Source organism: Papio anubis, chromosome 9 (genome assembly GCF_008728515.1).
Source record: "Papio anubis isolate 15944 chromosome 9, Panubis1.0, whole genome shotgun sequence".
Classification (NCBI taxonomy): domain Eukaryota; kingdom Metazoa; phylum Chordata; class Mammalia; order Primates; family Cercopithecidae; genus Papio; species Papio anubis.
This window is the reverse complement of record NC_044984.1, coordinates 50,047,075-50,069,062: the sequence shown is the minus strand read 5'-3', so window position 1 is coordinate 50,069,062 and position 21,988 is coordinate 50,047,075. Positions and strand designations below refer to the sequence as shown.

The 21,988-nt window shown below is 34.8% G+C and overlaps 2 protein-coding genes across 2 annotated transcripts; both read right to left on the bottom strand.

Moving 5' to 3' along the window:
• Positions 1-7,522: 7,522 nt before the first annotated feature.
• Positions 7,523-10,776, bottom strand: LOC101014205 (olfactory receptor 6C3-like). The gene has a single exon (XM_021922479.1). It carries the CDS (start codon positions 10,540-10,542, stop codon positions 9,604-9,606), a length of 939 nt encoding a protein of 312 aa, XP_021778171.1. The 5' UTR covers positions 10,543-10,776; the 3' UTR covers positions 7,523-9,603.
• Positions 10,777-19,537: 8,761 nt separating this feature from the next.
• Positions 19,538-21,286, bottom strand: LOC101013840 (olfactory receptor 6C3). Its single transcript, XM_003906525.3, has one exon. The coding sequence runs from the start codon at positions 20,641-20,643 to the stop codon at positions 19,663-19,665; it is 981 nt and encodes a 326-aa protein (XP_003906574.1). The 5' UTR covers positions 20,644-21,286; the 3' UTR covers positions 19,538-19,662.
• Between the last annotated feature and the right edge of the window lie 702 nt (positions 21,287-21,988).

Below are 21,988 nucleotides of genomic sequence, written 5' to 3'. Positions count from 1 at the left end.
AGACAGTGGAGTTTTCTAAATATACAATCATGTCATCTGCAAATAGAGACAATTTGACTTCCTCTTTTCCTATCTGAATACACTTTATTTTTTTCTCTTGCCTGATTACCCTATCCAGAACTTTCAATACCATGTTGAATAGCAATGGTGAGAGAGAAACTTGTGCCAGTTTTCAAAGATGATGCTTCCAGTTTTTGCCCATTCAGTGTGATATTGGCAGTGGGTTTGTCATAAACAGCTCTTATTATTTTGAGATACAGCCCATCAATATCTAGTTCATTGAGAGTTTTTAGCATGAAGGGCTGTAGAATTTTGTCGAGGGCCTTTCTGCATCTATTGAGATAATCATGTGGTTTTTGTCATTGGTTCTGTGTAGGTGATGAATTAAGTTTATTGAATTGCATATGTTCAACTAGCCTTGCATCCCAGGGATGAAGCTGATTTGATCATGGTGGATAAGCTTTTTGATGTGCTGCTGGATTTGGTTTGCCAGTATTTTGTTGAGGATTTTCGCATTGATGTTCATCAGCGATATTGACCTGAAATTTTCTTTTTTTGTTGTATGTCTGCCAGGTTTTGGTATCAGGATGATGCGGGCCTCATAAAATGAGTTAGGGAGGATTCCTTCTATTTCTATTGCTTGGAATAATTTCAGAAGGAATGGTACCAGTTCCTCTTTGTACCTCTGGTAGAATTGGGCTGTAAATCTGTATGGTCCTGGACTTTTTTTGGTTGTTAGTCTGTTAATTATTGCCTCAATTTCAGAGCCTGTTATTGGTCTATTCAGGGATTCAACTTCTTCCTGGTTTAGTCTCGGGAGGGTGTATGTGTCCAGGAATTGATCCATTTCTTCTAGATTTTCAAGTTTATTTGTGTAGGGGTGTTTATAGTATTCTCTGATGGTAGTTTATATTTCTTTGGGAAGAGTGGTGATATATCTCCTTTATCATTTTTTATTGCATCTATTTGATTCTTTTCTTCTTTATTAGCCTGGCTAGCAGTATATCAATTTTGTTGATCTTTTCAAAAAAACACCTCCTGGATTCATTGATTTTTTGAAGGTTTTTTCGTGTCACTCTCTCTCTCCTTCTGTTCTGCTCTGATCTTAGTTATTTCTTGTCTTATGCTAGCTTTTGAATTTGTTTGCTCTTGCTTCTCTAGTTCTTTTAATGTTGATGTTAGGGTGTTGATTTTAGATCTTCCCTGATTTTTCTTGTGGGCATTCACTTCTATAAATTTCCCTCTAAACACTGCTTTAAATGTGTCCCATGGATTCTGGTATATTTTGTCTTTGTTCTCATTGGTTTCAAAGAACATCTATATTGCTGTCTTAATTTCATTATTTATCCAGTAGTCATTTAGGATCAGGTTGTACAGTTTCCATGTAGTTGTGTGGTTTGGAGTGAGTTTCTTAATCCTGAGTTCTAATTTGATTGCACAGTGATCTGGCGGACTGTTTGTTATAATTTCCATGCTTTTGCATTTGCTAAGGAGTGTTTTATTTCCAATTATGTGGTCAATTTTAGAATAAGTGCAATGTGGTACTGAGAAGAATTTATATTCTATTGATTTGGAGTGGAGAGTTCTGTAGATGTCTGTTAGGTCTACTTGGCCCAGAGCTGAGTTCAAGTCCTGAATACCCTTGTTAATTTTGTCTCATTGATCTATCTAATATTGACAGTGGGGTGTTAAAGTCTCCTATTATTGTTTGGGAGTCTAAGTCTTTCTGTAGGTCTCTAAGAACTTGCTTTATGAAAATGGGTGCTCCTGTATACATTTAGGATAGTTAGCTCTTCCTGTTGCATTGATCCCTTTACCATTATGTAATGCCCTTCTTTGTCTTTTTTTATCTTTGTTGGTTTAAAGCCTTTTTTATCAGAGACTAAGATTGTAACCCCTGCTTTTTTTTTGCTTTCCGTTTTCTTCGTAAATATTCCTCCATCGCTTTATTTTGACCCAATGTGTGTCTTTGCATGTGAGATGGGTCTCCTGAATACAGCACACTGATGGGTCTTGACTCTATCCAATTTGCCAGTCTGTGTCTTTTAATTGGGGCATTTAGCCCATTTACATTTAAGGTTAATATTGTTATGTGTAAATTTGATCCCGTCGTTATGATGCTAGCTGGTTAGTTTGCCCATTAGTTGATGCAGTTTCTTCGTAGTATCAATGGTCTTTATAATTTGGTATGTTTTTGCAGTGGCTGATACCAGTTGTTTCTTTCCATGTTTAGTGCTTCCTTCATTGAGCTCTTGTAAGGCAGGTCTGGTGGTGACAAAACTCTCAGTGTTTGCTTCTTTGTAAAGGATTTTATTTCTCCTTTGCTTATGAAACCTAGTTTAGTTGGATATGAAATTCTGGGTTGAAAACTCTTTTGTTTAGAATGTTGAATATTGGCCCCCACTCTCTTCTGGCTTGTAGGGCTTCTGCAGAGAGATCCACTGATAGTCTGATGGGCTTCCCTTTGTGGGTAACCCAAACTTTCTGTCCGGCTGCCGTTAACATTTTTTCCTTCATTTCATCCTTGATGAGTCTGATGATTATGTGTCTTGGGGTTGCTCTTCTTGAGGAGTGTCTTTGTAGTGGTCTCTGTATTTCCCAAATTTGGATGTTGGCCTGTCTTGCTAGGTTGGGGAAGTTTTCCTGGATAATATCCTGAAGAGTGTTTTCCAACTTGGTTCTGTTCTCCCTGCCACTTTCAGGTACACCAATCAAACGTAGATTTGGTCTTTTCACATAGTCCCATATTTCTTGGAGGCTTTGTTTCTTCCTTTTCATTCTTTTTTCTCTAATCTTGTCTTCTCACTTTATTTCGTTAAGTTGATCTTCAATCTCTGATATCCTTTCTTCTGCTTGATTTATTTGGCTATTGATACTTGTGTATACTTCATGAAGTTCTCGTGCTGTATTTTTCAGCTCCATCAGGTTATTTATGTTCTTCTCCAAACAGGTTATTCTAGTTAGCCATTCATCTTACCTTTTTTCAAGGTTCTGAGCGTCCTTGTGTTGGGGTAGAACATGCTCCATTAGCTCGGAGGAGCTTGTTATTACCCACCTACTCTGAAGCCTACTCTGTCAATTCATCAAACTCATTCTCCATCCAGTTTTCTTCCCTTGCTTGTGAGCAGTTGTGATCGTTTGGAGGAGAAGAGGTGTTCTGGTTTTTGGAATTTTCAGCCTTTTTGTGCTGGTTTCTTCCTATCTTTGTGGATTTATCTACTTTTGATCTTTCATGTTGGTTACCTTTGGGGGTCTCTGAGTGGATGTCCTTTTTGTTGATGTTAATGCTGTTCCTTTCCATTTGTTAGTTTCCCTTCTAACAGTCAGGCCCCTCTGCTGCAGGTCTGCTGGAATTTGCTGGGAGTCCACTCCAGACCCTGTTTGCTTGGGTATCACTAGCGGAGGCTGGTGAACAGCAAAGATTGCTGCCTGTTCCTTCCTCTGGAAGCTTTATCCCAGAGGGGCACCCGCCAGAGCTCTCCTGTATGAGGTGTCTGTCGGCCCCTGCTGGGAGGTGTCTCCCAGTCAGGCTACATGGGGGTCAGGGATCCACTTGAGGAAGTAGTCTGACCCTTAGCAGAGCTTGAGCATCATGCTGGGGGATCTGCTGCTCTCTTTAGAGCCATCAGGCAAGGACATTTAAGTCTGCTGAAGCTGCCCCCACAGCCACCCTTTCCCCCAGGTGCTCTGCCCCAGGGTGATCAAGGGTTTATCTATAAGCCCCTAACTGGGCCTGCTGCCTTTTTTTCAGAAATGCCCTGCCCAGAGAGAAGGAATGTAGAGAGGCAGTCTGGGCACAGGGGACTTGTTGAGCTACAGTGGGCTCCACCCATTTCAAACTTTCTGGTGGCTTTGTTTACACTGTGAGGGTAAAACCGCCTACTCATGCCTCAGCAATGGCAGACCCCCTCCCCCATCAAGCTTGAGCATCCCAGGTCAACCTCAGACTGCTGTACTGGCAGTGAGAATTTCAAGCCAGTGTATCTTAGCTTTATGGACTCTATAGGTGTGGGACCGGCTGAGCCAGACCACTTGGGTCCCTGGCTTCAGGCCCCTTTCTGGTTCTGTCTCGCTGGTGTTCCAGGTGCCACTGGGTTATGGGGAAAAAAAAATTCCTGCAGCTAGCTCAGCGTCTGCCCAAACAGCCACCCAGTTTTATGCTTGAAACCCAGGACTCCGGTGAGGTAGGCATGGGAGGGAATCTTCTCGTCTGCGGGTTTTGAAGACCATGAGAAAAGTGCAGTATCTGGGCTGGAGTGCACCATTCCTCATGGTGTAGTCCCTCATGGCTTCCCTTGAGTAGAGGAGAGAATTTCCCAACCCCTTGCACTTCCCAGGTGAGGCAACATCTCCCACTGCTTTGGCTCTCCCTCTGTGAGCTGCTCCCACTGTCTGACCAGTTACAGTGAGATGAACTGGGTGCCTCAGTTGGAAATTCAGAAATCACCTGCCTTCTGCATTGATCTTGCTGGGAGCTGCAGACCAGAGCTGTTCCTATTTGGTTTAGAAACCCTGTAATTTGGATATCTTGCAAGCAGATGAATTGCTGGAAAGATGGCCAAATAATAGGGTTTCTAAACAATGCATGGCCACCTTCATGAGACAGAGAAATATAGATTCTTGTGTTGGTAAGGAGGCTGGTAGTACTTTCAAATTCAGGTACTCGAAATCTTCTGACACTAGTCTTTCATTCCAATACTCAATCTCATCTCTTTCACAGTCAACACACTAACATTTACATAGGTGTAGACATTGTGAATTAAATCAACTTTATAATTAAGGAAACTTAGGATTTATTATTGGCTATGTCATCTCTGCAGTTATGAGATAATTGAAATATTAAAATAATGAGATAATTAAAACATTAAAATATGAGATAATTGAAACATTAAAGTTACATTTTCTCTCTTTAAGTTCTTTAATGCACTTAGAAGCACAGCCTCATGCATAAGTCATGAGTCTCCATGAGAATGGCTCCTCAGGAATTTACCACTATTGCCACAAGCTTCAGAGTCACCTGCACTTACTATGATCTGCATCAGCAATATAGATGACTGAGTTAAAAGTTCTTTTATGAATGTATCTGATTAGCAGAACCAAATCACATTGCCACAGAAAATGTGGTGCTTACAGTCTGTGCACATAGATAGGCTTATTTGAAGGTATTTGAAAGATGCAAAATGAGCAAATACACAACATTTTTAGAGTAGTAATACCCAGAAGAGAAATTTAAATAATTTATAAAAATAAATTAACTAAAATTTACTGTAATCCTCAATTTACAGATGAGACAACTGGGATGCTTTAGTTGTGATTAAGGGAATTCCATATAATATACTATACAAGGCAGTTGTTCTATTGACACTCTTGTGCTGCATAAAGCTGAATTATCCTTGAGTAAATTGTATGTGGATGGTTGCATGTTATTAAATTAAAATTGGCATTATAATAATAGTAATAGTCACACTTTATTAAGTGCTTGGAAGGTATCAGACATGTTTGTAAGCACTTTTTAAAGTGTTGTTTTAATAAATATTCACAACTACTCTGAGAAAATTACTATTATTTCTCCTAATTTTCGTATAAGGAAACTGAGTCATTGAGAGTTTTCCCTAATTTGCTCGAGGTCATACAAATGAACTGTGATTTCTGAGACTATAATACAGTGAATGAGGGAGTACAAAAGCTGCTACTCATACTTGAATAACTTCACCTCATAGAAGCCACTGTTATCAAGGAGTGATACAGAACTTTCCTAATTTAATAATATGGTTGAGTGTTACTGTGCTATTTCACTATTGTGTATATGAAAATATTTGAAGTCAAGAAAGCTTCAGAAGTGTGATAGCCATGGAAATCTGATCATAGAAATCTATTTAGTAGCTTAATGAGTCACAGACACATTTTGCCCCACATATGTCCACAGTGGAGATCCTGAGACATAGACCTAAAATCAGAGAGGTTCAGTTGGGTAAATAAGGAGTTTAAGAGGTGGCCAGCATTGTTGATGGGATATAGAGGTTTGTGTCCATAGTTACAAAAAGCAAGGAGTCCTAGAAAGCCCTGATATAAAAACTTGTTCAAAAAAGATGTCAGAGCAGAGCAACGATAATTTAAAGGCAAAATATATTGATAATGTAAATAGAAACTAGGCATTTTGAGACTTCCATCCATTTGTTGATTAACAAATATTTTATTGAATTGCTACACTACAATAAACTCTTTAGTAGGCAATAATGAACAAAATGTTTCCTTTGCTTAAAAAATGTTTACGGGTTACTAGTAGAGATAGCCAAGAAAAATAAAGTTCTAGTACATTGTAAAAATTGTTATCATATTGATAAGCCCACTTCTCCATTCCAGGATGCTTATGTGATCATATGTGATCATAAAATATAGCAATAAAAGTCCAATTATATAAATGGGGCAAAAAAAAGTCAACTTGAGCTTGGGAAATTTAGCACAAGAGACCTAACATCAGAAAGAGATGTAGGACATAATGAATGCCTTTTAATTATTTGAGGATACAAAGGTTTACTGTGACCTAAATCAATTGGATGGAGAATGACTAAGTAATATCTAAGCGTGAGATAATAAATTATCAACCACATATTCTGTAGCCGTGGTTGATGTTGGTGTTGTGGATAATTCAGTGTTCAATCAAAAAGTAACAGAGTCTTGCCCATGAAACCCTAAAGAAAAAAGGATACACAGAAAGCGCACCACAGTTATCATGCAAGTATATATTACATACGAAATAAGTAATAGAAGAGTTGGAGGACTCTGAATGTCTTTAGCTAAAGTGTTTTCTTTGTTGTCCAAGAATGTAAGTTTAATTCCAAAAGAGTAATTGTCTCCTGAATGTTTAATTTTTCAGAGTATGATAATTTGGAAAGAAATCCCTATAAGCCGAGCTTGACATTTTTGATGTGCTCACTTAATACTTTTGTGAAGGAATAAATGACATCATAGTACTTATTCTGAAATTCTAAGATTCCCTTGGATATTTTTATTTTGCAAGATTTCTCCCCTCCCCCAGGAGTTGGTACAGGGCTTATTTGTTGGGGCATAGCCCTGATTTGAATCACTGTTCTGATATGTATTGGCTGTATGTGATTACTTATTTCCTATGACTCTTTATGCTTCATTCTTTAGAAGGAGGAGAAAAACAAATTGGCTGTTAAAATCTTAGAGGGATAGATAAAAAATTTAATAGAGTTTAGAATATAATATTCACATGACATAAATATTTGTTTTATAGCCTTATGTTGCTTTGCATAATAAATTGAACTAATAAAATTAGCTCTTTCATGAAAAGCATAAAAAGAAATCAATTGCTATTTGTTGCTTTCTGTTTCATCATAATTCACCGTACACTACTTCCTTCACTTTTACAACTCCATGTTATTTGCAATCATGATTCTTTTTGCCCAGAATATTCATATAATTGAATTTCTTGTATTTACTGGAAGTACTTCTTGGATAATGCAGGTGTTGTGAGAAACCCTGTCTTTTACATTGATACAGCATGTGGTATATGTTTTTATGAAAAAAGTTATTCTATATGTCAGTATCTACCTATTTAACTGTCATCTGAAATCCCAGAAGGTGAAGATAGTATTATTCTATTAACCCAAATGGCTAGCACATACTTGCAACTTAGTTGCTTTAAAAAATATTTTTAGAATAATATATGAATGAATTTTCATAATCATATAAGAATTGGGAAGAATTTACATTTGGGAAATTCTTATTCTCTTTATAGGAAACAATTCACATACAGATACTGAGTTAGAAAAAATAGTGCATGCATAATCACTTTAAGCATCAATTATTTACCAGATATTATTTACCAAATCAATTATTTACCAGATATTATCTTAGACTATTCAATATTTATTAATTATTATGGATTTTCTGGTTCCTTGTGCATGGATTTAAAAATGAGAAGTAAAACTCAGTGTTTTCTGGATGCAACCTAAAAGTGCTTGAAACAGTTTGGCATCTTCTAGAAATCTATGACATGGTTGTATATACATAACTTCTTTCAAATAGACTTGGAGCATAACAGATGTGGCAGGGTACACAGGTCAAACTGTGTGGAAGATCATTTGATGATTAATGATACCAATCAGAGCCACAGAGAGCTACTAGGGGGAGTTTTGTCACTGCTTGGAGACCATCATCATCTTATTCCCAGTAACTTTTTAAAATTAGGAAAAAATGCCATTCGTTACAGCACACAAAGTAATCAAGGAAGATAATGAGTGAAAACTAAGGTGACAGCAAAGGATTTTTTATATGCTTGTGATTTTAGAGCTAAAATGAACCCATATTTATTAATTATTGTGAAATTGGAAATAATTCTGCTAAGAGAAAAGTCAGGAAAACTGATATTCTATCTTCGATCATGGTAACATTACTTGACCTATAGGCAGTTTAGATCCAAATTGTTGCATTTGTTTAAATTTTAATTATGTGTTTTTTTTCTCACTAGAATTTTAGAAAACTTAGGGTAAGAGTCATCTTTTTTCATCACTATATCCACAATATGTGTCATAAGATACATAAGTATAACCTGAATGAATTAATTGTACATTAGAAAGTCCTTTAACAATTTAACATGAACTGTTAATTATTAGAAATGAAAGTCAGTGTATAATACTCTCTATGGGGTTTTGTAAAATGCTATTGCTTATGACTTGTGTAGTGCAAAGTGGAGATGTAGAACATTATTGCAGCAGATTTCATTTTGCTTCTCTATTTCCAGAAACTCTAAAGTTATTTCTGGACCCTCAGAGTAAAACTCAGTTCTATAGAAAGTTGAACTCTCACCAGTTTACCATAATCCATCATTTTCCTGATATTATTTTATAGTTTCTGTTCTCTGGTTTTTGTTATTCACTTTTAGAGTTATTTAATCTACCTAAAAATACCTCTGAACAAGAGATAATAATAATTGTAGGTACCTCATAAAGTTGTTGGCAGGATTAAATGAGCCAATACATAGAAAATAATTAAAATAGTCCTGCAATATAATTGCTATAAATCTTTATTTCATCTTCTGCTCTCCTCCTCTTATTACTTCTCCCCATTATTATCATACTTATTAATATCATAAAAATGCTGTATAAAAATGGGTTTCTAATATTTTCAAATATTTACATGGTTACTTATATTTTACTTTCAAACTCTTGGTTATTGTGAGAATTTGATTTGACAGAAATGCCAAGTAGAATCACATTTCCTAAGAACATTCATATCTAGTACCTGGTAAGAATGAATAGTTCCCAGGTCCACATCTATCCTGACACTTACATCATCAAACTAAATGCCTTAAGTCTCTTCCAAAGCTAACCACCCCTATTCAAAATCATAATCGTTCACCCAGATTTTCTACTTCATCCAAATACACGTGAATAAAATGCTTTAATTTTCAGAAAACTATGAAGCAATATTCAGCTTTATCAAATTTATTGAATACAACGTGGTGGAAATAAAAAATGCATGTTTAACTATAATGAAGGAAAGAGGGTGTTGAGAGGATATGTATAATAGAAAGCATTTACTGTAACTTGATTTTTTAAAGCCTTATTAATACTTTCATTTACCAGAGAAAAACATAACCTTTTGGATGGTGCCCTTAAAGGCTTGCTTCACTTGCTGGTTCCTCAGGGTGTATATAAACGGATTCATCATAGGAGCAATGGAGGTATTGAGAATAGCTACTCCTTTGGTCAACGACGCTCTTTCTTTTGCAGAGGGATTAGCATACATGAATATGCAGCTTCCATAGGAAATGGAAATGACAATCATGTGGGAGGAACATGTAGAAAATGCCTTTTTTCGCTGACTAGCAGAAGGAAGTTTCAAAATTGTCCTAATGATAAACATGTAGGATAGAATGATTAATGCCAAAGTGAAAAGCAGAATTACTATTGCAGAGTAAAAACCAATCGCTTCTAGGAGCCATGTGTCTGAGCAGGATAATTGCAATAGGGGGAAATAGTCACAAGCAAAGTGATCAATGACATTGGAGCCACAGTAATCTAACTGGAGAAAAAGAATAACTGGTGGGAAGATATTTAAGAACCCTGCCAACCAAGCACAAAAAACAAGCAATATGCAAACTCTCTTGTTCATGATGGTCATATAATGCAGGGGTTTACAGATGGCTACATAACGATCATAGGACATGGCTGTTAGAAGGTAAAATTCAGTTATACCCATAAAGATGAAGAAAAATAACTGAGCTGTACAACTATTGTATGAAATCGTTTTGTCTCTGGTGATAATGGTGGCCAGAAATCTAGGGATACAGACAGTTGTAAAAGTTATTTCTAATACAGAAAAGTTCCTGAGGAAGAAGTACATGGGGGTCTGTAGATGGGAGTCCACTAAGGTGAGAGTGATGATGGTCAAGTTTCCAGTGACACTTAATATATACATGATAATTAAAAAGAGAAAAATCACAATCTGAAACTCCGGGTCATCTGATAGCCCTAGAAGAATGAATTCTGTGGGTGCTGTGTAGTTTTTCATTGCAGATCTTTATTTTCTCCTTTAGAAGAGAAAATGTATGTTTCCCCTACAGAATGTTAAAAAAAATTAAAACTGTTGAAGACAGGCATAACATTTAAAAAATATACATAATTAATGAATAATCTATAAAATTTTAAGGGTTCCCCATTAGCAACCCTCTGTGGTTTCCAATCTGCCTTTCATTCCAGTAACAAATAATATAAGAAGTGAAATATCAGTCTTTCTTCACTGAAAATACATTATTACAGGCCATGAATAAAAAATTATGATGCTAACATTTAAACAGAAGCCACTTCTTCTAATATTTCTTCAAAACTAACCTTCCAGTTACTTAAATCAATCTGGAATGTAGAACAATCGAAATATAGAGTTTAAAAATTTACTGATGTTATTTAGTTCTATCTTGAAGTGTCATATTTTGAGAAACTCAGTCTCATATAGGTTAGGAGACTTTCATGAGGTTAAACAACTCGTCACCACAGTAAACCATCTCACTTTAGAAAAAATAATGCATGTCTATTCCTGGGATAGACAGTTTTGCTGGCATTGCCTCCTGGTATTACTTATGGGCTTGGTTGATGCTAGCGCCTTCCCTGATCCACTTTTTTTTTCTTTTTTAGCAAAAAGATGAGAAGAATAATAAAGGAAAAAATCTGTTGAAAAAACAAATAATTGCCTAAAAACATTTTAATTCATATCATATACAATTTGGTTTTTTTTTGTTTTGTAGTTTTTTCTTTTTAAAACAATATTGTTATAGCAAAGAAACAAGTAGATGGTCAAAATAAGACTTAATGGGAAATAAGTATTTCAAATAGCAAATGCCTTTTTAAAATCCTATTTCTATCACAGCATAACATCCAAACTTATTTAGAAAAATGAACAAACCAAGAGTTACTGCTGTGTTTCTGCTTTGGGACTACATTTATAGTCTTCTCAGTAATAAACAACCATAAAACTTTTACTACTCTAAGGGCTGTAAGTCCACAATCATATGTGCAAATAATCTTTTAAAATATGTAAATAAAGTGGAATAATATGTATGAAATTTAAAAGTAACAAACTTACTTACTCCTTGGTTTTTCTCAGTAATTTTATCTCAAATTCTACCATCTAGCTTTCTTAAATAACCATGTAATTTCAGAGCTGGAAAATCGATTTATCAATTTATTTGGTTTCTTTTGGACTTGTAAAACAAATGTAGTTATTTTTCATGGCTTTTAGACCTTACAGTTCTCCCCTAGAATATAATATTTGACCCACAATACTCTTAATTCCTGATATTGTAAAATTGTTGGAACATTTTATTATGTTACAATGAATTCCTGCTTTTCCTCTCTCTTACCCAAGATCCATTTATAAACATAGTTATACCTGGATTGGTTAGTAAAGTAGTCTTCCATTTTCTCCTTTCCATGTAATACACAAACACTTGTTAAAACATTCTTCTTTGAATTTATGAAAACATTTAAAATAATATTTTAAAACCTTATAATTATATATTCATAAAATTTAATTAATACTTCCCTTAGGCTTCAGACAATGTTACATTTTCCTGAAAATGCTGATTTGAACAATAGAAAATAAGGAATATCCCTCTCTATGTATGCTACACAAATGGAGTTAGATTTATTTTATGTGTCTTTCTTGTTGGCTCATGGGAATTCATTATGTAAGCAAGGTGTGCCAAGGTGAGGCATCAGTAGAAAATACAGATGAATCATTGGTATTAGTCGTTTTATAAATATTGATAAGAAAGTATAAAAACATAATTATTAGTGTAAAGGAGGCAAATATATAAACCACATGTGATAATGAATGTGTGAAACTTTGATTTAGAATTTGATTATTCTGCAACTGTACTAATCCATACATTTCTTCCAGAAAATCTGGACCTATCTTCAGGAGAATTAGCATACTTATATAAGTGTATCTCTTGAATTTTGGCAACCCAGAAAAGAGACTTTTCTATTTCACTGAGATAGTAGAAAACACAGCTTTGGATTTCCAGTTTGACTTAATTGTCTTCTGAAACGGACAATATTAAGGACCTATGGGGAGTTTTATGCCTGTATTGGTCCTTTGAATTTTTTTTTTTTTTGAGATGGAATCTCACTCTGTTGCCCAGTCTGGAGTGCAGTGGCACGATCTTGGCTCACTGCAAACTCTGCCTCCCGGGTTCATGCCATTCTCCTGCCTCAGCCTCCTGAGTAACTGAGACTACAGGCACCTGCCACCACTCCCGGCTAATTTCTTGTATTTTTAGTAGAAACGGGGTTTCACCGTGTTAGCCAGGATGGTCTCGATCTCCTGACCTCGTGATCCACCCGCCTTGGCCTCCCAAAGTGCTGGGATTACAGGCATGAGCCACCATGCCCGGCCGGTCCTTTGAATTTAGGGAAACCCTTCCCAAGTCCCACTACCAGTGTCAGAGCAATATTTGCTAAAAGTTGCATTTCTTTGACTAGTATTAAAAGAAAAGAAAAGAAAACAAAACAGATACTGGCAAGCATAGGGAGAAAAGGGAATGCTTCTTAACTATTGGTAGGGATGTAAATTAGTGCAACCCCTATGGAAGACAATTTGGAGACTTATTAATGAACTAAAAATATAGCTACCATTTCATCCAGCAATCCCACTTCTGAGTATGCAAAGGAAAATAAACCACTAAATAAAAACGATATTTGCATTCGTTTGTTTATCACAACACTATTTACCACAGCAGAGTCATGCAATCAATCTAAGTGTCCATCAACAGATGACGGATAAAGAAAATATGGTATATATATGCATAAATTATATACCATGGAATACTACTCAGCCATAAAAAGAATAAAATAATGTCTTTTGCAGCAACATGGATAGAACTGGAGGCCATTATCCTAAGTAACATAACTCAGAAGCAGAAAGTCAAACACCATATGTTCTCACTTATAAGTGGAAGTTAAACAATGGGTACACGCTAACATACAGAGTGTAATAATATAATCTGGTTAAATGCAAAAAGCTTCATAAAAATCAGTTTAAACTTTTCTCAGATTTCACCTTACAGATTAGTACTTTGGAATTGTCTTATGATATTCCTATACTTAGTACAGAATTGTTTCCTTGGAGTCCTCAGCGGGGGAAAATGACTTTTAATTTTTTTTCTGACAGAAATTGAAAATAGTAATGATCCAAATTACTCTCAAAATCTGTAGGTTTTCAGATATGTTCTATTTATATTCCAAGTGTCTCTATTTGTTAACTAGCCATCTGTAGTTGAAGATAATTTTTAACTTAAAAATCAGAAGTTCTCCTGAAAAGTAGGACATTAAAATGTTCTTATGAAAACCATAACAACATTAATTTATAATTTGTAGGACTAATGGAGCAACCTATGGGTTTTGGATTATAAATGTAATTTAGCTACATACAATATTGTGACTTTGAACAAATTATTTAATATCTCTGAATTTTAGCTTTTTTCATTTTTTAAATCAAAATAATATTTCATGGAGATATTGTGAGGAAAATTTTAAATATAAAGCGAAAACAAATTATACATAATTTTACAGTATGGTTGATCCTTGAACAACATGTGTTTTAATTGCACAGGTCTACTTCTATATGAACTTTTTTTCAATAACTATATTGGGAAAACTTTTGGAGATTTGCAACAATTTAAAAAAACTTGCAGGTAAACCATGTAGCCTAGAAATGTGAGACCCATGTGAAGTGTCACTACTGATGGTGAAAGTGCCCCCAAAAAGTGGAAAAATATGACATTACAAGAAAAACTTGAGTTGCTTAATATGTACCAGAGATTGAAGTCTGCAGCTGTGGTGGCCCACTATTTCAAAATAAATGAATCCAATGTAAGGACCATTGTAAAAAATGAAATAAGGAAATTAACCAAAGAAGCAGTTTCTGCTGACCAGGAGGCCATAGACAAATTCCCAAGCACTATTAAGAAAATCATGGAGGAGAAAGGACATTTGCCCTTACAGTTTTTTTAATGCGGACAAAAGTGCACTATTCTAGAAAAAAATTTTCACTAAGGGCACTTATTAGTCAGGAAGAGAAATGAGCACCAGGTTTTAAGGAAAGAAGGGAAGGCTAACTCTAATTCTTGTGCAAATCCAGTTGGATTTGTAATCAGAACTGCTCTTATTTATAAAGCCTCCGATCCCTGATCCTTGAAAGAAAAAATAAACGCCACCTGCCAGTCTTGGTTGTACAACCGGAAAGAGTGAACAAGAATCCTTTTTCTAGATTGGTTTCGCAGTGCTTCATCTCTGAAGTCAGGAGGTACCTCGCCAGTAAGAGACTGCATTTTTTAGTTCTTTTGATATTGGGCAATACCCTTGGCCCTCCAAACTGCATAAGTTCAATGCAGAAGGCACCAAAGTAATCTACTTGACCCCAAACACAAGTCTCCAATTCAGCCTTTAGATTAGGGGTCATAAGGACCTTTAAGGCTCATTATTCATGGTACTCTATGGAAAGGATCGTCAATATTATAGAACAGATCTCTGAGAGAACATCATTAACGTCTGAAAAGTTTACACTATTTAAGATGCCATCATTGTTGTCCGTGACTTCACAGGATTTAAGACAGAAACAATCAAGAAAATCATGGAAGAGATTGTGGATATGGCAAAAAAAAAAAAAAAAAAAGGAGGCGAGTGAAGGAGTTCAAGATATGCATCTTGGAGAACTTCAAGAGCTAATAGACACCACTAAAGGAGAAAACAGCAGATAACCCAATGGAGATAAGTGCTCCCAAACCAGAGCCAGAAGATGAGGAAGAAGATACAGAAGAAGCAGTGCTAGAAAACATATTTACACTAGACAATCTGGCACAAGGGTTCTGATTATTCAAGAATTCTTTTGACTTCTTTTATGACATGAACCACTCTGTGATATGAACACTGAAACTAAAGCAAGGGGCAGAAGGATTAACACTGGTGCTCTCAACACAGAAGCACTCAGATTCATAAAACAAGTTTTTAGAGATCTTCAAAGAGATTTAGACTCCCATGCAATAACAGTTGGAGACTTTAACATGCCACTGACAATATTAGATAGATCATAAATATAAAAAATTAACAAAGATATTCAGAACCTGAACTCAGCACTGGATCAAATGGACCTGATATATATCTATAGTACTCTCTACCCCAAAACAACAGAACATACATTCTTCTCACTGCCACATGGCAAATACTCTAAATCAGTCACTTGTAAAATCAACTACGGACATAAAACACTCTTCAGCAAATGCAAAATACTGAAATCATAACAATCTCTCAGACTACAGTGCAATCAAATTAGAAATCAGGACTAAGAAATTCACTTAATTCATACAATTACACAGAAATTCAATAACCTGCTTCTGAATGACATTTGGATAAAGAATGAAGTTAAGGCAGAAATCAAGAAGTTCTGTGAAACTAATGAGAACAAAGATACAACATACCAGAACCTCTGGGTCATAGCTACAACAGTGTTAATGGGAAAATTTATAGCACTAAATGTCCAAGTCAAAAATTAGAAGATTTCAAATTAACAACCTAACATCACAACCGACAGAAGTAGAGAACCAACAGTAAACAAATTCCAAAGGTAGCAGAGGACAAGAAATAACCAAAATCAGACCAGAACTGAAGGAAATTGAGACATGAAAAACCACTCAAAAGATTAACAATCCAATATATGTTTTTATGAGAAAATTAATAAAATAGATAGACCACTAGTTAGACTAATAAAGAAGAAAAGAAAGAGGATTCAAAAAACATAGTCAGAAATGACAAGGAGGATATTACCACTCACCCCACAGAAATACAAACCCTCAGAAAATATTATAAATACCTCTATGGACATAAATGATAAAATCTGGAAGAAATGGATGAATTCCTGGACACATATATCATCCCAAGACTGGATCAGGAAAAAATTGAATCTTTGAACTGAGCAATAATAAGTTCTGAAATTGAGTAAGTAACAAATAGCCTACCAACGAAAAAAGCCCGGGACCAGAGAGATTTACAGGTGAATTCTCCCAGTTGTACAAGGAAGAGCTGGTACCATTCCTACTGAAAGTATTCTAAAAAATTGAGGAGGGAGGACTTCACCCTAACTCATTCTATGAGGCTAGCATCATCCTGATACCAAAACCTGGCAGAGACATAACTAAAAAAGAAAACTTCTGGCCAATATCCTTGATGTATATAAAGGCAAAAATCATCAACAAAATACTGGCAAACCAAATCCAGCAGCACAGTAAGGCAGGTGGATCCCTTGAGCCTGGGAGTTCAAAACCAGACTGGCAACATAGCGAAACCCTATCTCTACCAAAAAATACAAAAATTAGCCAGTTGCGGTGGTTCGGGCGGACCTGTATTCCCAGCTACTCAGGAGGCTGATGTGGGAGGATCCCTTGAGCCCAGGAGGCGAGGGTTGCAGTGAGCCGAGATCGCGACACTGCCCTCCATCCTGGGGGACAGAGCCAGACCCTGCCTGAAAAAAAAAAAAAAAAAAAAAAAAAAAACCGAAACCCAAAACCAAAACAAAACCAGTAACAACAGAAAAACCACCCTGCATTACATATAAGGGGGAGCTTCCTATATGTATTAGGCCATGAAACGTTCATAAGTTTATGTGGAAAATGAGGCCATGAAATGTTCATAAGTTTATGTGGAAAATGAGGCCATGAAACGTTCATAAGTTTATGTGGAAAATGAGGCACAGAAAATAACTTTCTCAAGGAGACAGAGTTTTTTCCTGGTAGCCAAAGTTCTTATTACAGCAGTAACTCAGCATGTTAACGTAAAACACCCACATGATGAGAGTGAAAGCATCATTTTCACAGTGAATCCGTCTACTCTCAATTCCTTGTGTTGAGTAGCAAATTACCTTGGTCTAAATCCAAATAAATGGGAATGAAGACACATTGTTTCAACATGAATTCAATTATCACTATTCTCCTTACTGTTAATATTTGTTTTATCCAAAAATTTCATAGACAACTTGACTGATGACTGCTTGCAAGGAGTACTGTCTCTACCTGTTACGGAGGCAGTTCCACCTTCCTGACAGCCAAACAAAGCCATGGACTTGCAACAAAATCTAAGACTTTCATCTCATAGGCTCTTCACATACTCATGTTGCATTTGAATAACATTTCTTAGTAAAAAAAAAAGTTTCCATGTATTTTGTAATTGATATCACAATTAGAAAATAATATCAAAACTGAAGGATTAGCTTCAAAAAGCTAGCATGATCTAATTTAAGTTCTTACTGATGGCAAATTGAAGGTCAAGCATCATAACTCAAAAATTCAACAAATGGTCTGCAACTCGTTTAACCAAAGAGAAACATGTTTCTCATTGCTTATAGTTTGTTGGGCAATTATAGATATAAAGCCACAAAATTAAAATCTAACATTTTGATGGAACCAAAATACACATATATGAACACAACTTTTTCTTTTTGCTGGAGTTGCACAGACCAAATATTATACTTATAAAAATATTTTAATGTAATGAAGTTGATCAGAATTACAGATTTTGTTTGAATAAGCCAGGAGAGTTTAAAAGAATAAAATCTATTCATATCATTTATGTGATAACATTGATCAAGTCATTTAACAACTGAAAAAAAATATGACTATATATGTCATGACAGTGCAAAGAAATAATTAAGTTTATGCACTTAGTAATGTGTCTGACATTGTTAAGTACTAACTGTTAGATCTGAGTGGTATGTCTATTTATCTGAGGCTTTCTGATATTGTACTTTTTTCTTTACCTGTTATCTTCATCATGGCTATCCTGATAGAATAAATAAAAATAACAATTATTCTAACTTCCTTATCCATATGTCTTTTCAAATTATTAATATTATTAATGTTGTAAGACTATTATCATTTAGATCTCAACATATGTACATATCTATACAATATATTCTTCATAGAGGTACAACATATGAAATTGCATTGTGATCATTCATTTGTTTATGTTTTTCTCTCTTACTAGATCTGTGTGAGAGCAAGAACAAATCTTTTTAATCACTGAATGGTTTCTTTAGTAGATACATTTATAAATAAATAAGTGAACAAACAACAAAAGGCACATGTGAAAGGTATTTAAAATTATTTCAAATATAGGCATAGGTTAACTTTTAAAGTATCACAGATTCCTAAAGATTAAGTTCCTCAGAGATGTCTCCATGTTAATTGCTCGTCTTGGAAGACTTTGGTTTCCAGATCTTACCAGCAAATAGTCGAGACATAAAAGACTCAAAATTATTTGAAATATGTTAAAATCTATACAATTAAAGTTTTAATTTTTTTACAATTATTTGAAATCTTTTTTTTTTACATTTTACTTTGTAAGTTACAGCAGTATACAAATTTGTAAATGAAGTATGCTAGACCTAAAGTTTTTTACCAACATCATTTGGGAGAACATGGAAGTAAAATGAACATTTGAAGATGGAATTCTCCTATAGTCCAACAATTTATCAGTGACTTATACCTCAAGCCTAATAATTAATAATTGAATTGATATTTGTATAAATAAAAAATTATGGTGCTTTTAAAATTTATTCTTGTATTTTAAATAAGGAACTTAATTTACAAAGAAAACAAAAGTGGCATGCACTAAATTTCATCAAATAAATCTCTACATTTAAAGTACAATGCAACAGAGCATAGTACCTCCAGGCACTGAATTTAGTGAACATGATAGAGAACAAGTAGAGTCTGAAAGTGTTATGACATTATCAATATTTATGTTGAAAATACAGAAGAAATTAAAGTTTGAAACTACATTTGAAGTACGACATGAGGACATATGTGCCTTTAAGGAAGTGACATACAGAATTAAAATTACTATAGTAAAATTATTTTACTATAAAATCATACACAAGCTGAGTTTTAAATAAATATATATAATTTCCAGACAATTTTGTAAGGAAAATAAATTTTACTTTTTTTTCCAGTAAGTCATTAAACAATGCAGTGGAGAAACTTGTATAGAAGTGGAAGAAATGGACAGGGAAATTATGCAATTAACTATAATGCAGCATATAAAGAAACTAGGAGAGCAAGGATACTTACAGAGATATTGAGAAATTTCAAAATTTTTCTTGGCTTTTTATAGGGCTCTTTGACCAAAAATTCATTTTTTTTGCATAATACACAACTTCATGGACCACACTTTTGAAGGCTTGTTTTACTTGCTGGTTTCTCAAAGTGTAAATGAAAGGGTTCAGCATGGGGGCAATGGATGTATTGAGAACAGCTACTCCTTTTGTCAATGATGCCTTTTCTTTTGCAGATGGATTAGCATACATGAATATACAGCTTCCATAAGAAATGGAAATGACAATCATGTGAGAGGAACAAGTGGAGAAAGCCTTTTTTCTTTGACTGGCAGATGGGATTCTTAAAATGGTCCTGATAATGTACATGTAAGATAAAATCACTAATGCCAAAGTGAACAGCAAAGTAACCAAAGCAAAGTAAAAACCAATTACTTCTAGGAGCCATGTGTCTGAACAAGATAGTTGTAAGAGGGGAAAATAGTCACATGCAAAGTGATCAATGACGTTGGAAGCACAGTAATCCAGCTGGAGGAGAAGCATAAGGGGTGGGAAAATGGTCAGAAACCCACTTAGCCAGGCACACAACACAAGTAGGGTGCAGAGATTCCTGTTCATGATGGTTGTGTAATGAAGGGGCTTGCAGATGGCAACATAGCGGTCATAGGACATGGCAGTTAATATGTAAAATTCCGTCACCCCCATGAATATAAAGAAAAAGAGTTGGGCTGCACAGTTGTTATAGGAAATAGTCTTATTCCTGGTGATAATTGCCCCCAGAAATCTGGGGATGCATACAGTTGTAAATGAGATTTCTAAGAAAGAGAAGTTCCGGAGGAAGAAATACATAGGTGTCTGCAGATGGGAGTCCACAAAGGTCAGGGTGATGATAGTCAGGTTTCCAGTAACACTTAACATATACGTGATAAATAAAAAGAGAAAAATCACAATCTGAAGGTCAGGATCATCAGAAAGGCCCAGGAGGACAAATTCTGTGACCATTGTGTGGTTCATGTCGCTTCCTTTCTCTCTCTCCCTCCTCTACTCTCCTTTTTGTTCTTTTAAAGATATTTTGGTAGAATGACAATTAAGGAAAAATAGATAAGAGATATAATGCATCATGATCCATATAATCGTCATTAATACAATTCTAAAAATCTTCTACAGTCTATGACAGTTTTATTTTGACTATCTTTTTTGCATTATGTTTTAATTTTTTTTCTATGTCCAGCCTATTTACTGGTTCTCTTACTTTAAATCTAGCAGAAGTTAGGATATTTTCATACAATAAGCTGCATCACTGAGAAACAGCTAATAAAATGTATAATTCCTGCTTTGAGTCCCATTAATGCAAAATATCATTATATTTTTGTTGAAACAATCACAAGAAACATACATTTTTCTTTTTTTCCATGATATATACATTAAAGGATATTACCACCTAAATACAAAATGGGTGCTCTTAATTCCATCAAAAGATAAAAGTGAAAATTACAAGATTGTTAATAACCCATTATTCTTTTTATGATATGAGAAACAAATTAAAGATTTTTAGCAAATAAAACATATATTTTTATTTTAATAATGTTATTTTATTTATTCATTTTATTTTTAATATTAACATTTTGATCTAATTGTCAAGATACTAGAACATCCTCTATATGATTTATATTTACTATAAGATAGAGTAAATAATGTAATTATTTTACTTAACAAATAGGGAACATGTTCACTTATTTATTGGTTTGTCTTATAATTCCATCAAAATCTTTAATGTTTGATGTCTTCTATGACTCACAAGAAATGTGTGTATATATTATACATACAGACATTTTTAATTTTGAGCTTAAGGGAACATGTGGTATTTATCTATTTTTCATTTTGCTCTGAAGCATAAATTGGAAAAGTAACTACTTGCCTTAGATCTCAGCAGCTCTCTCACTTGGATTATAACTTAGTGCATCTTCCATTTGAACATCTTCCTTTCAGAGCTTTATGGAAAAAAGTTTTATTTCCTAGTAAATTTTGTCCCACATAAGACCATTCATCCTTAAGCAACCATTCATTCATAAAGATATCCAGAATTGTATAGGAAACCCTCTCACATTCATTCGAAACTAGTCAGTTAATTTCCAGCTATTCAAGCACTGCTGGTGTTCTATAGACGTGGTCTGCTAAAATCCTAATAGTTGTCACCTCCATATTTTAGATTGTCAAATTTCTGCTATGATGGATAGAATGTAAAATTATTGCTTCTCTTCTGGACACTACTAAAGTTCACACTTACCAAATTTTATTTTGTGTTTTTCTCTATTTTATAATGGTTTAAGGGAAATACTTCAGGAAATAAAAATGGAAT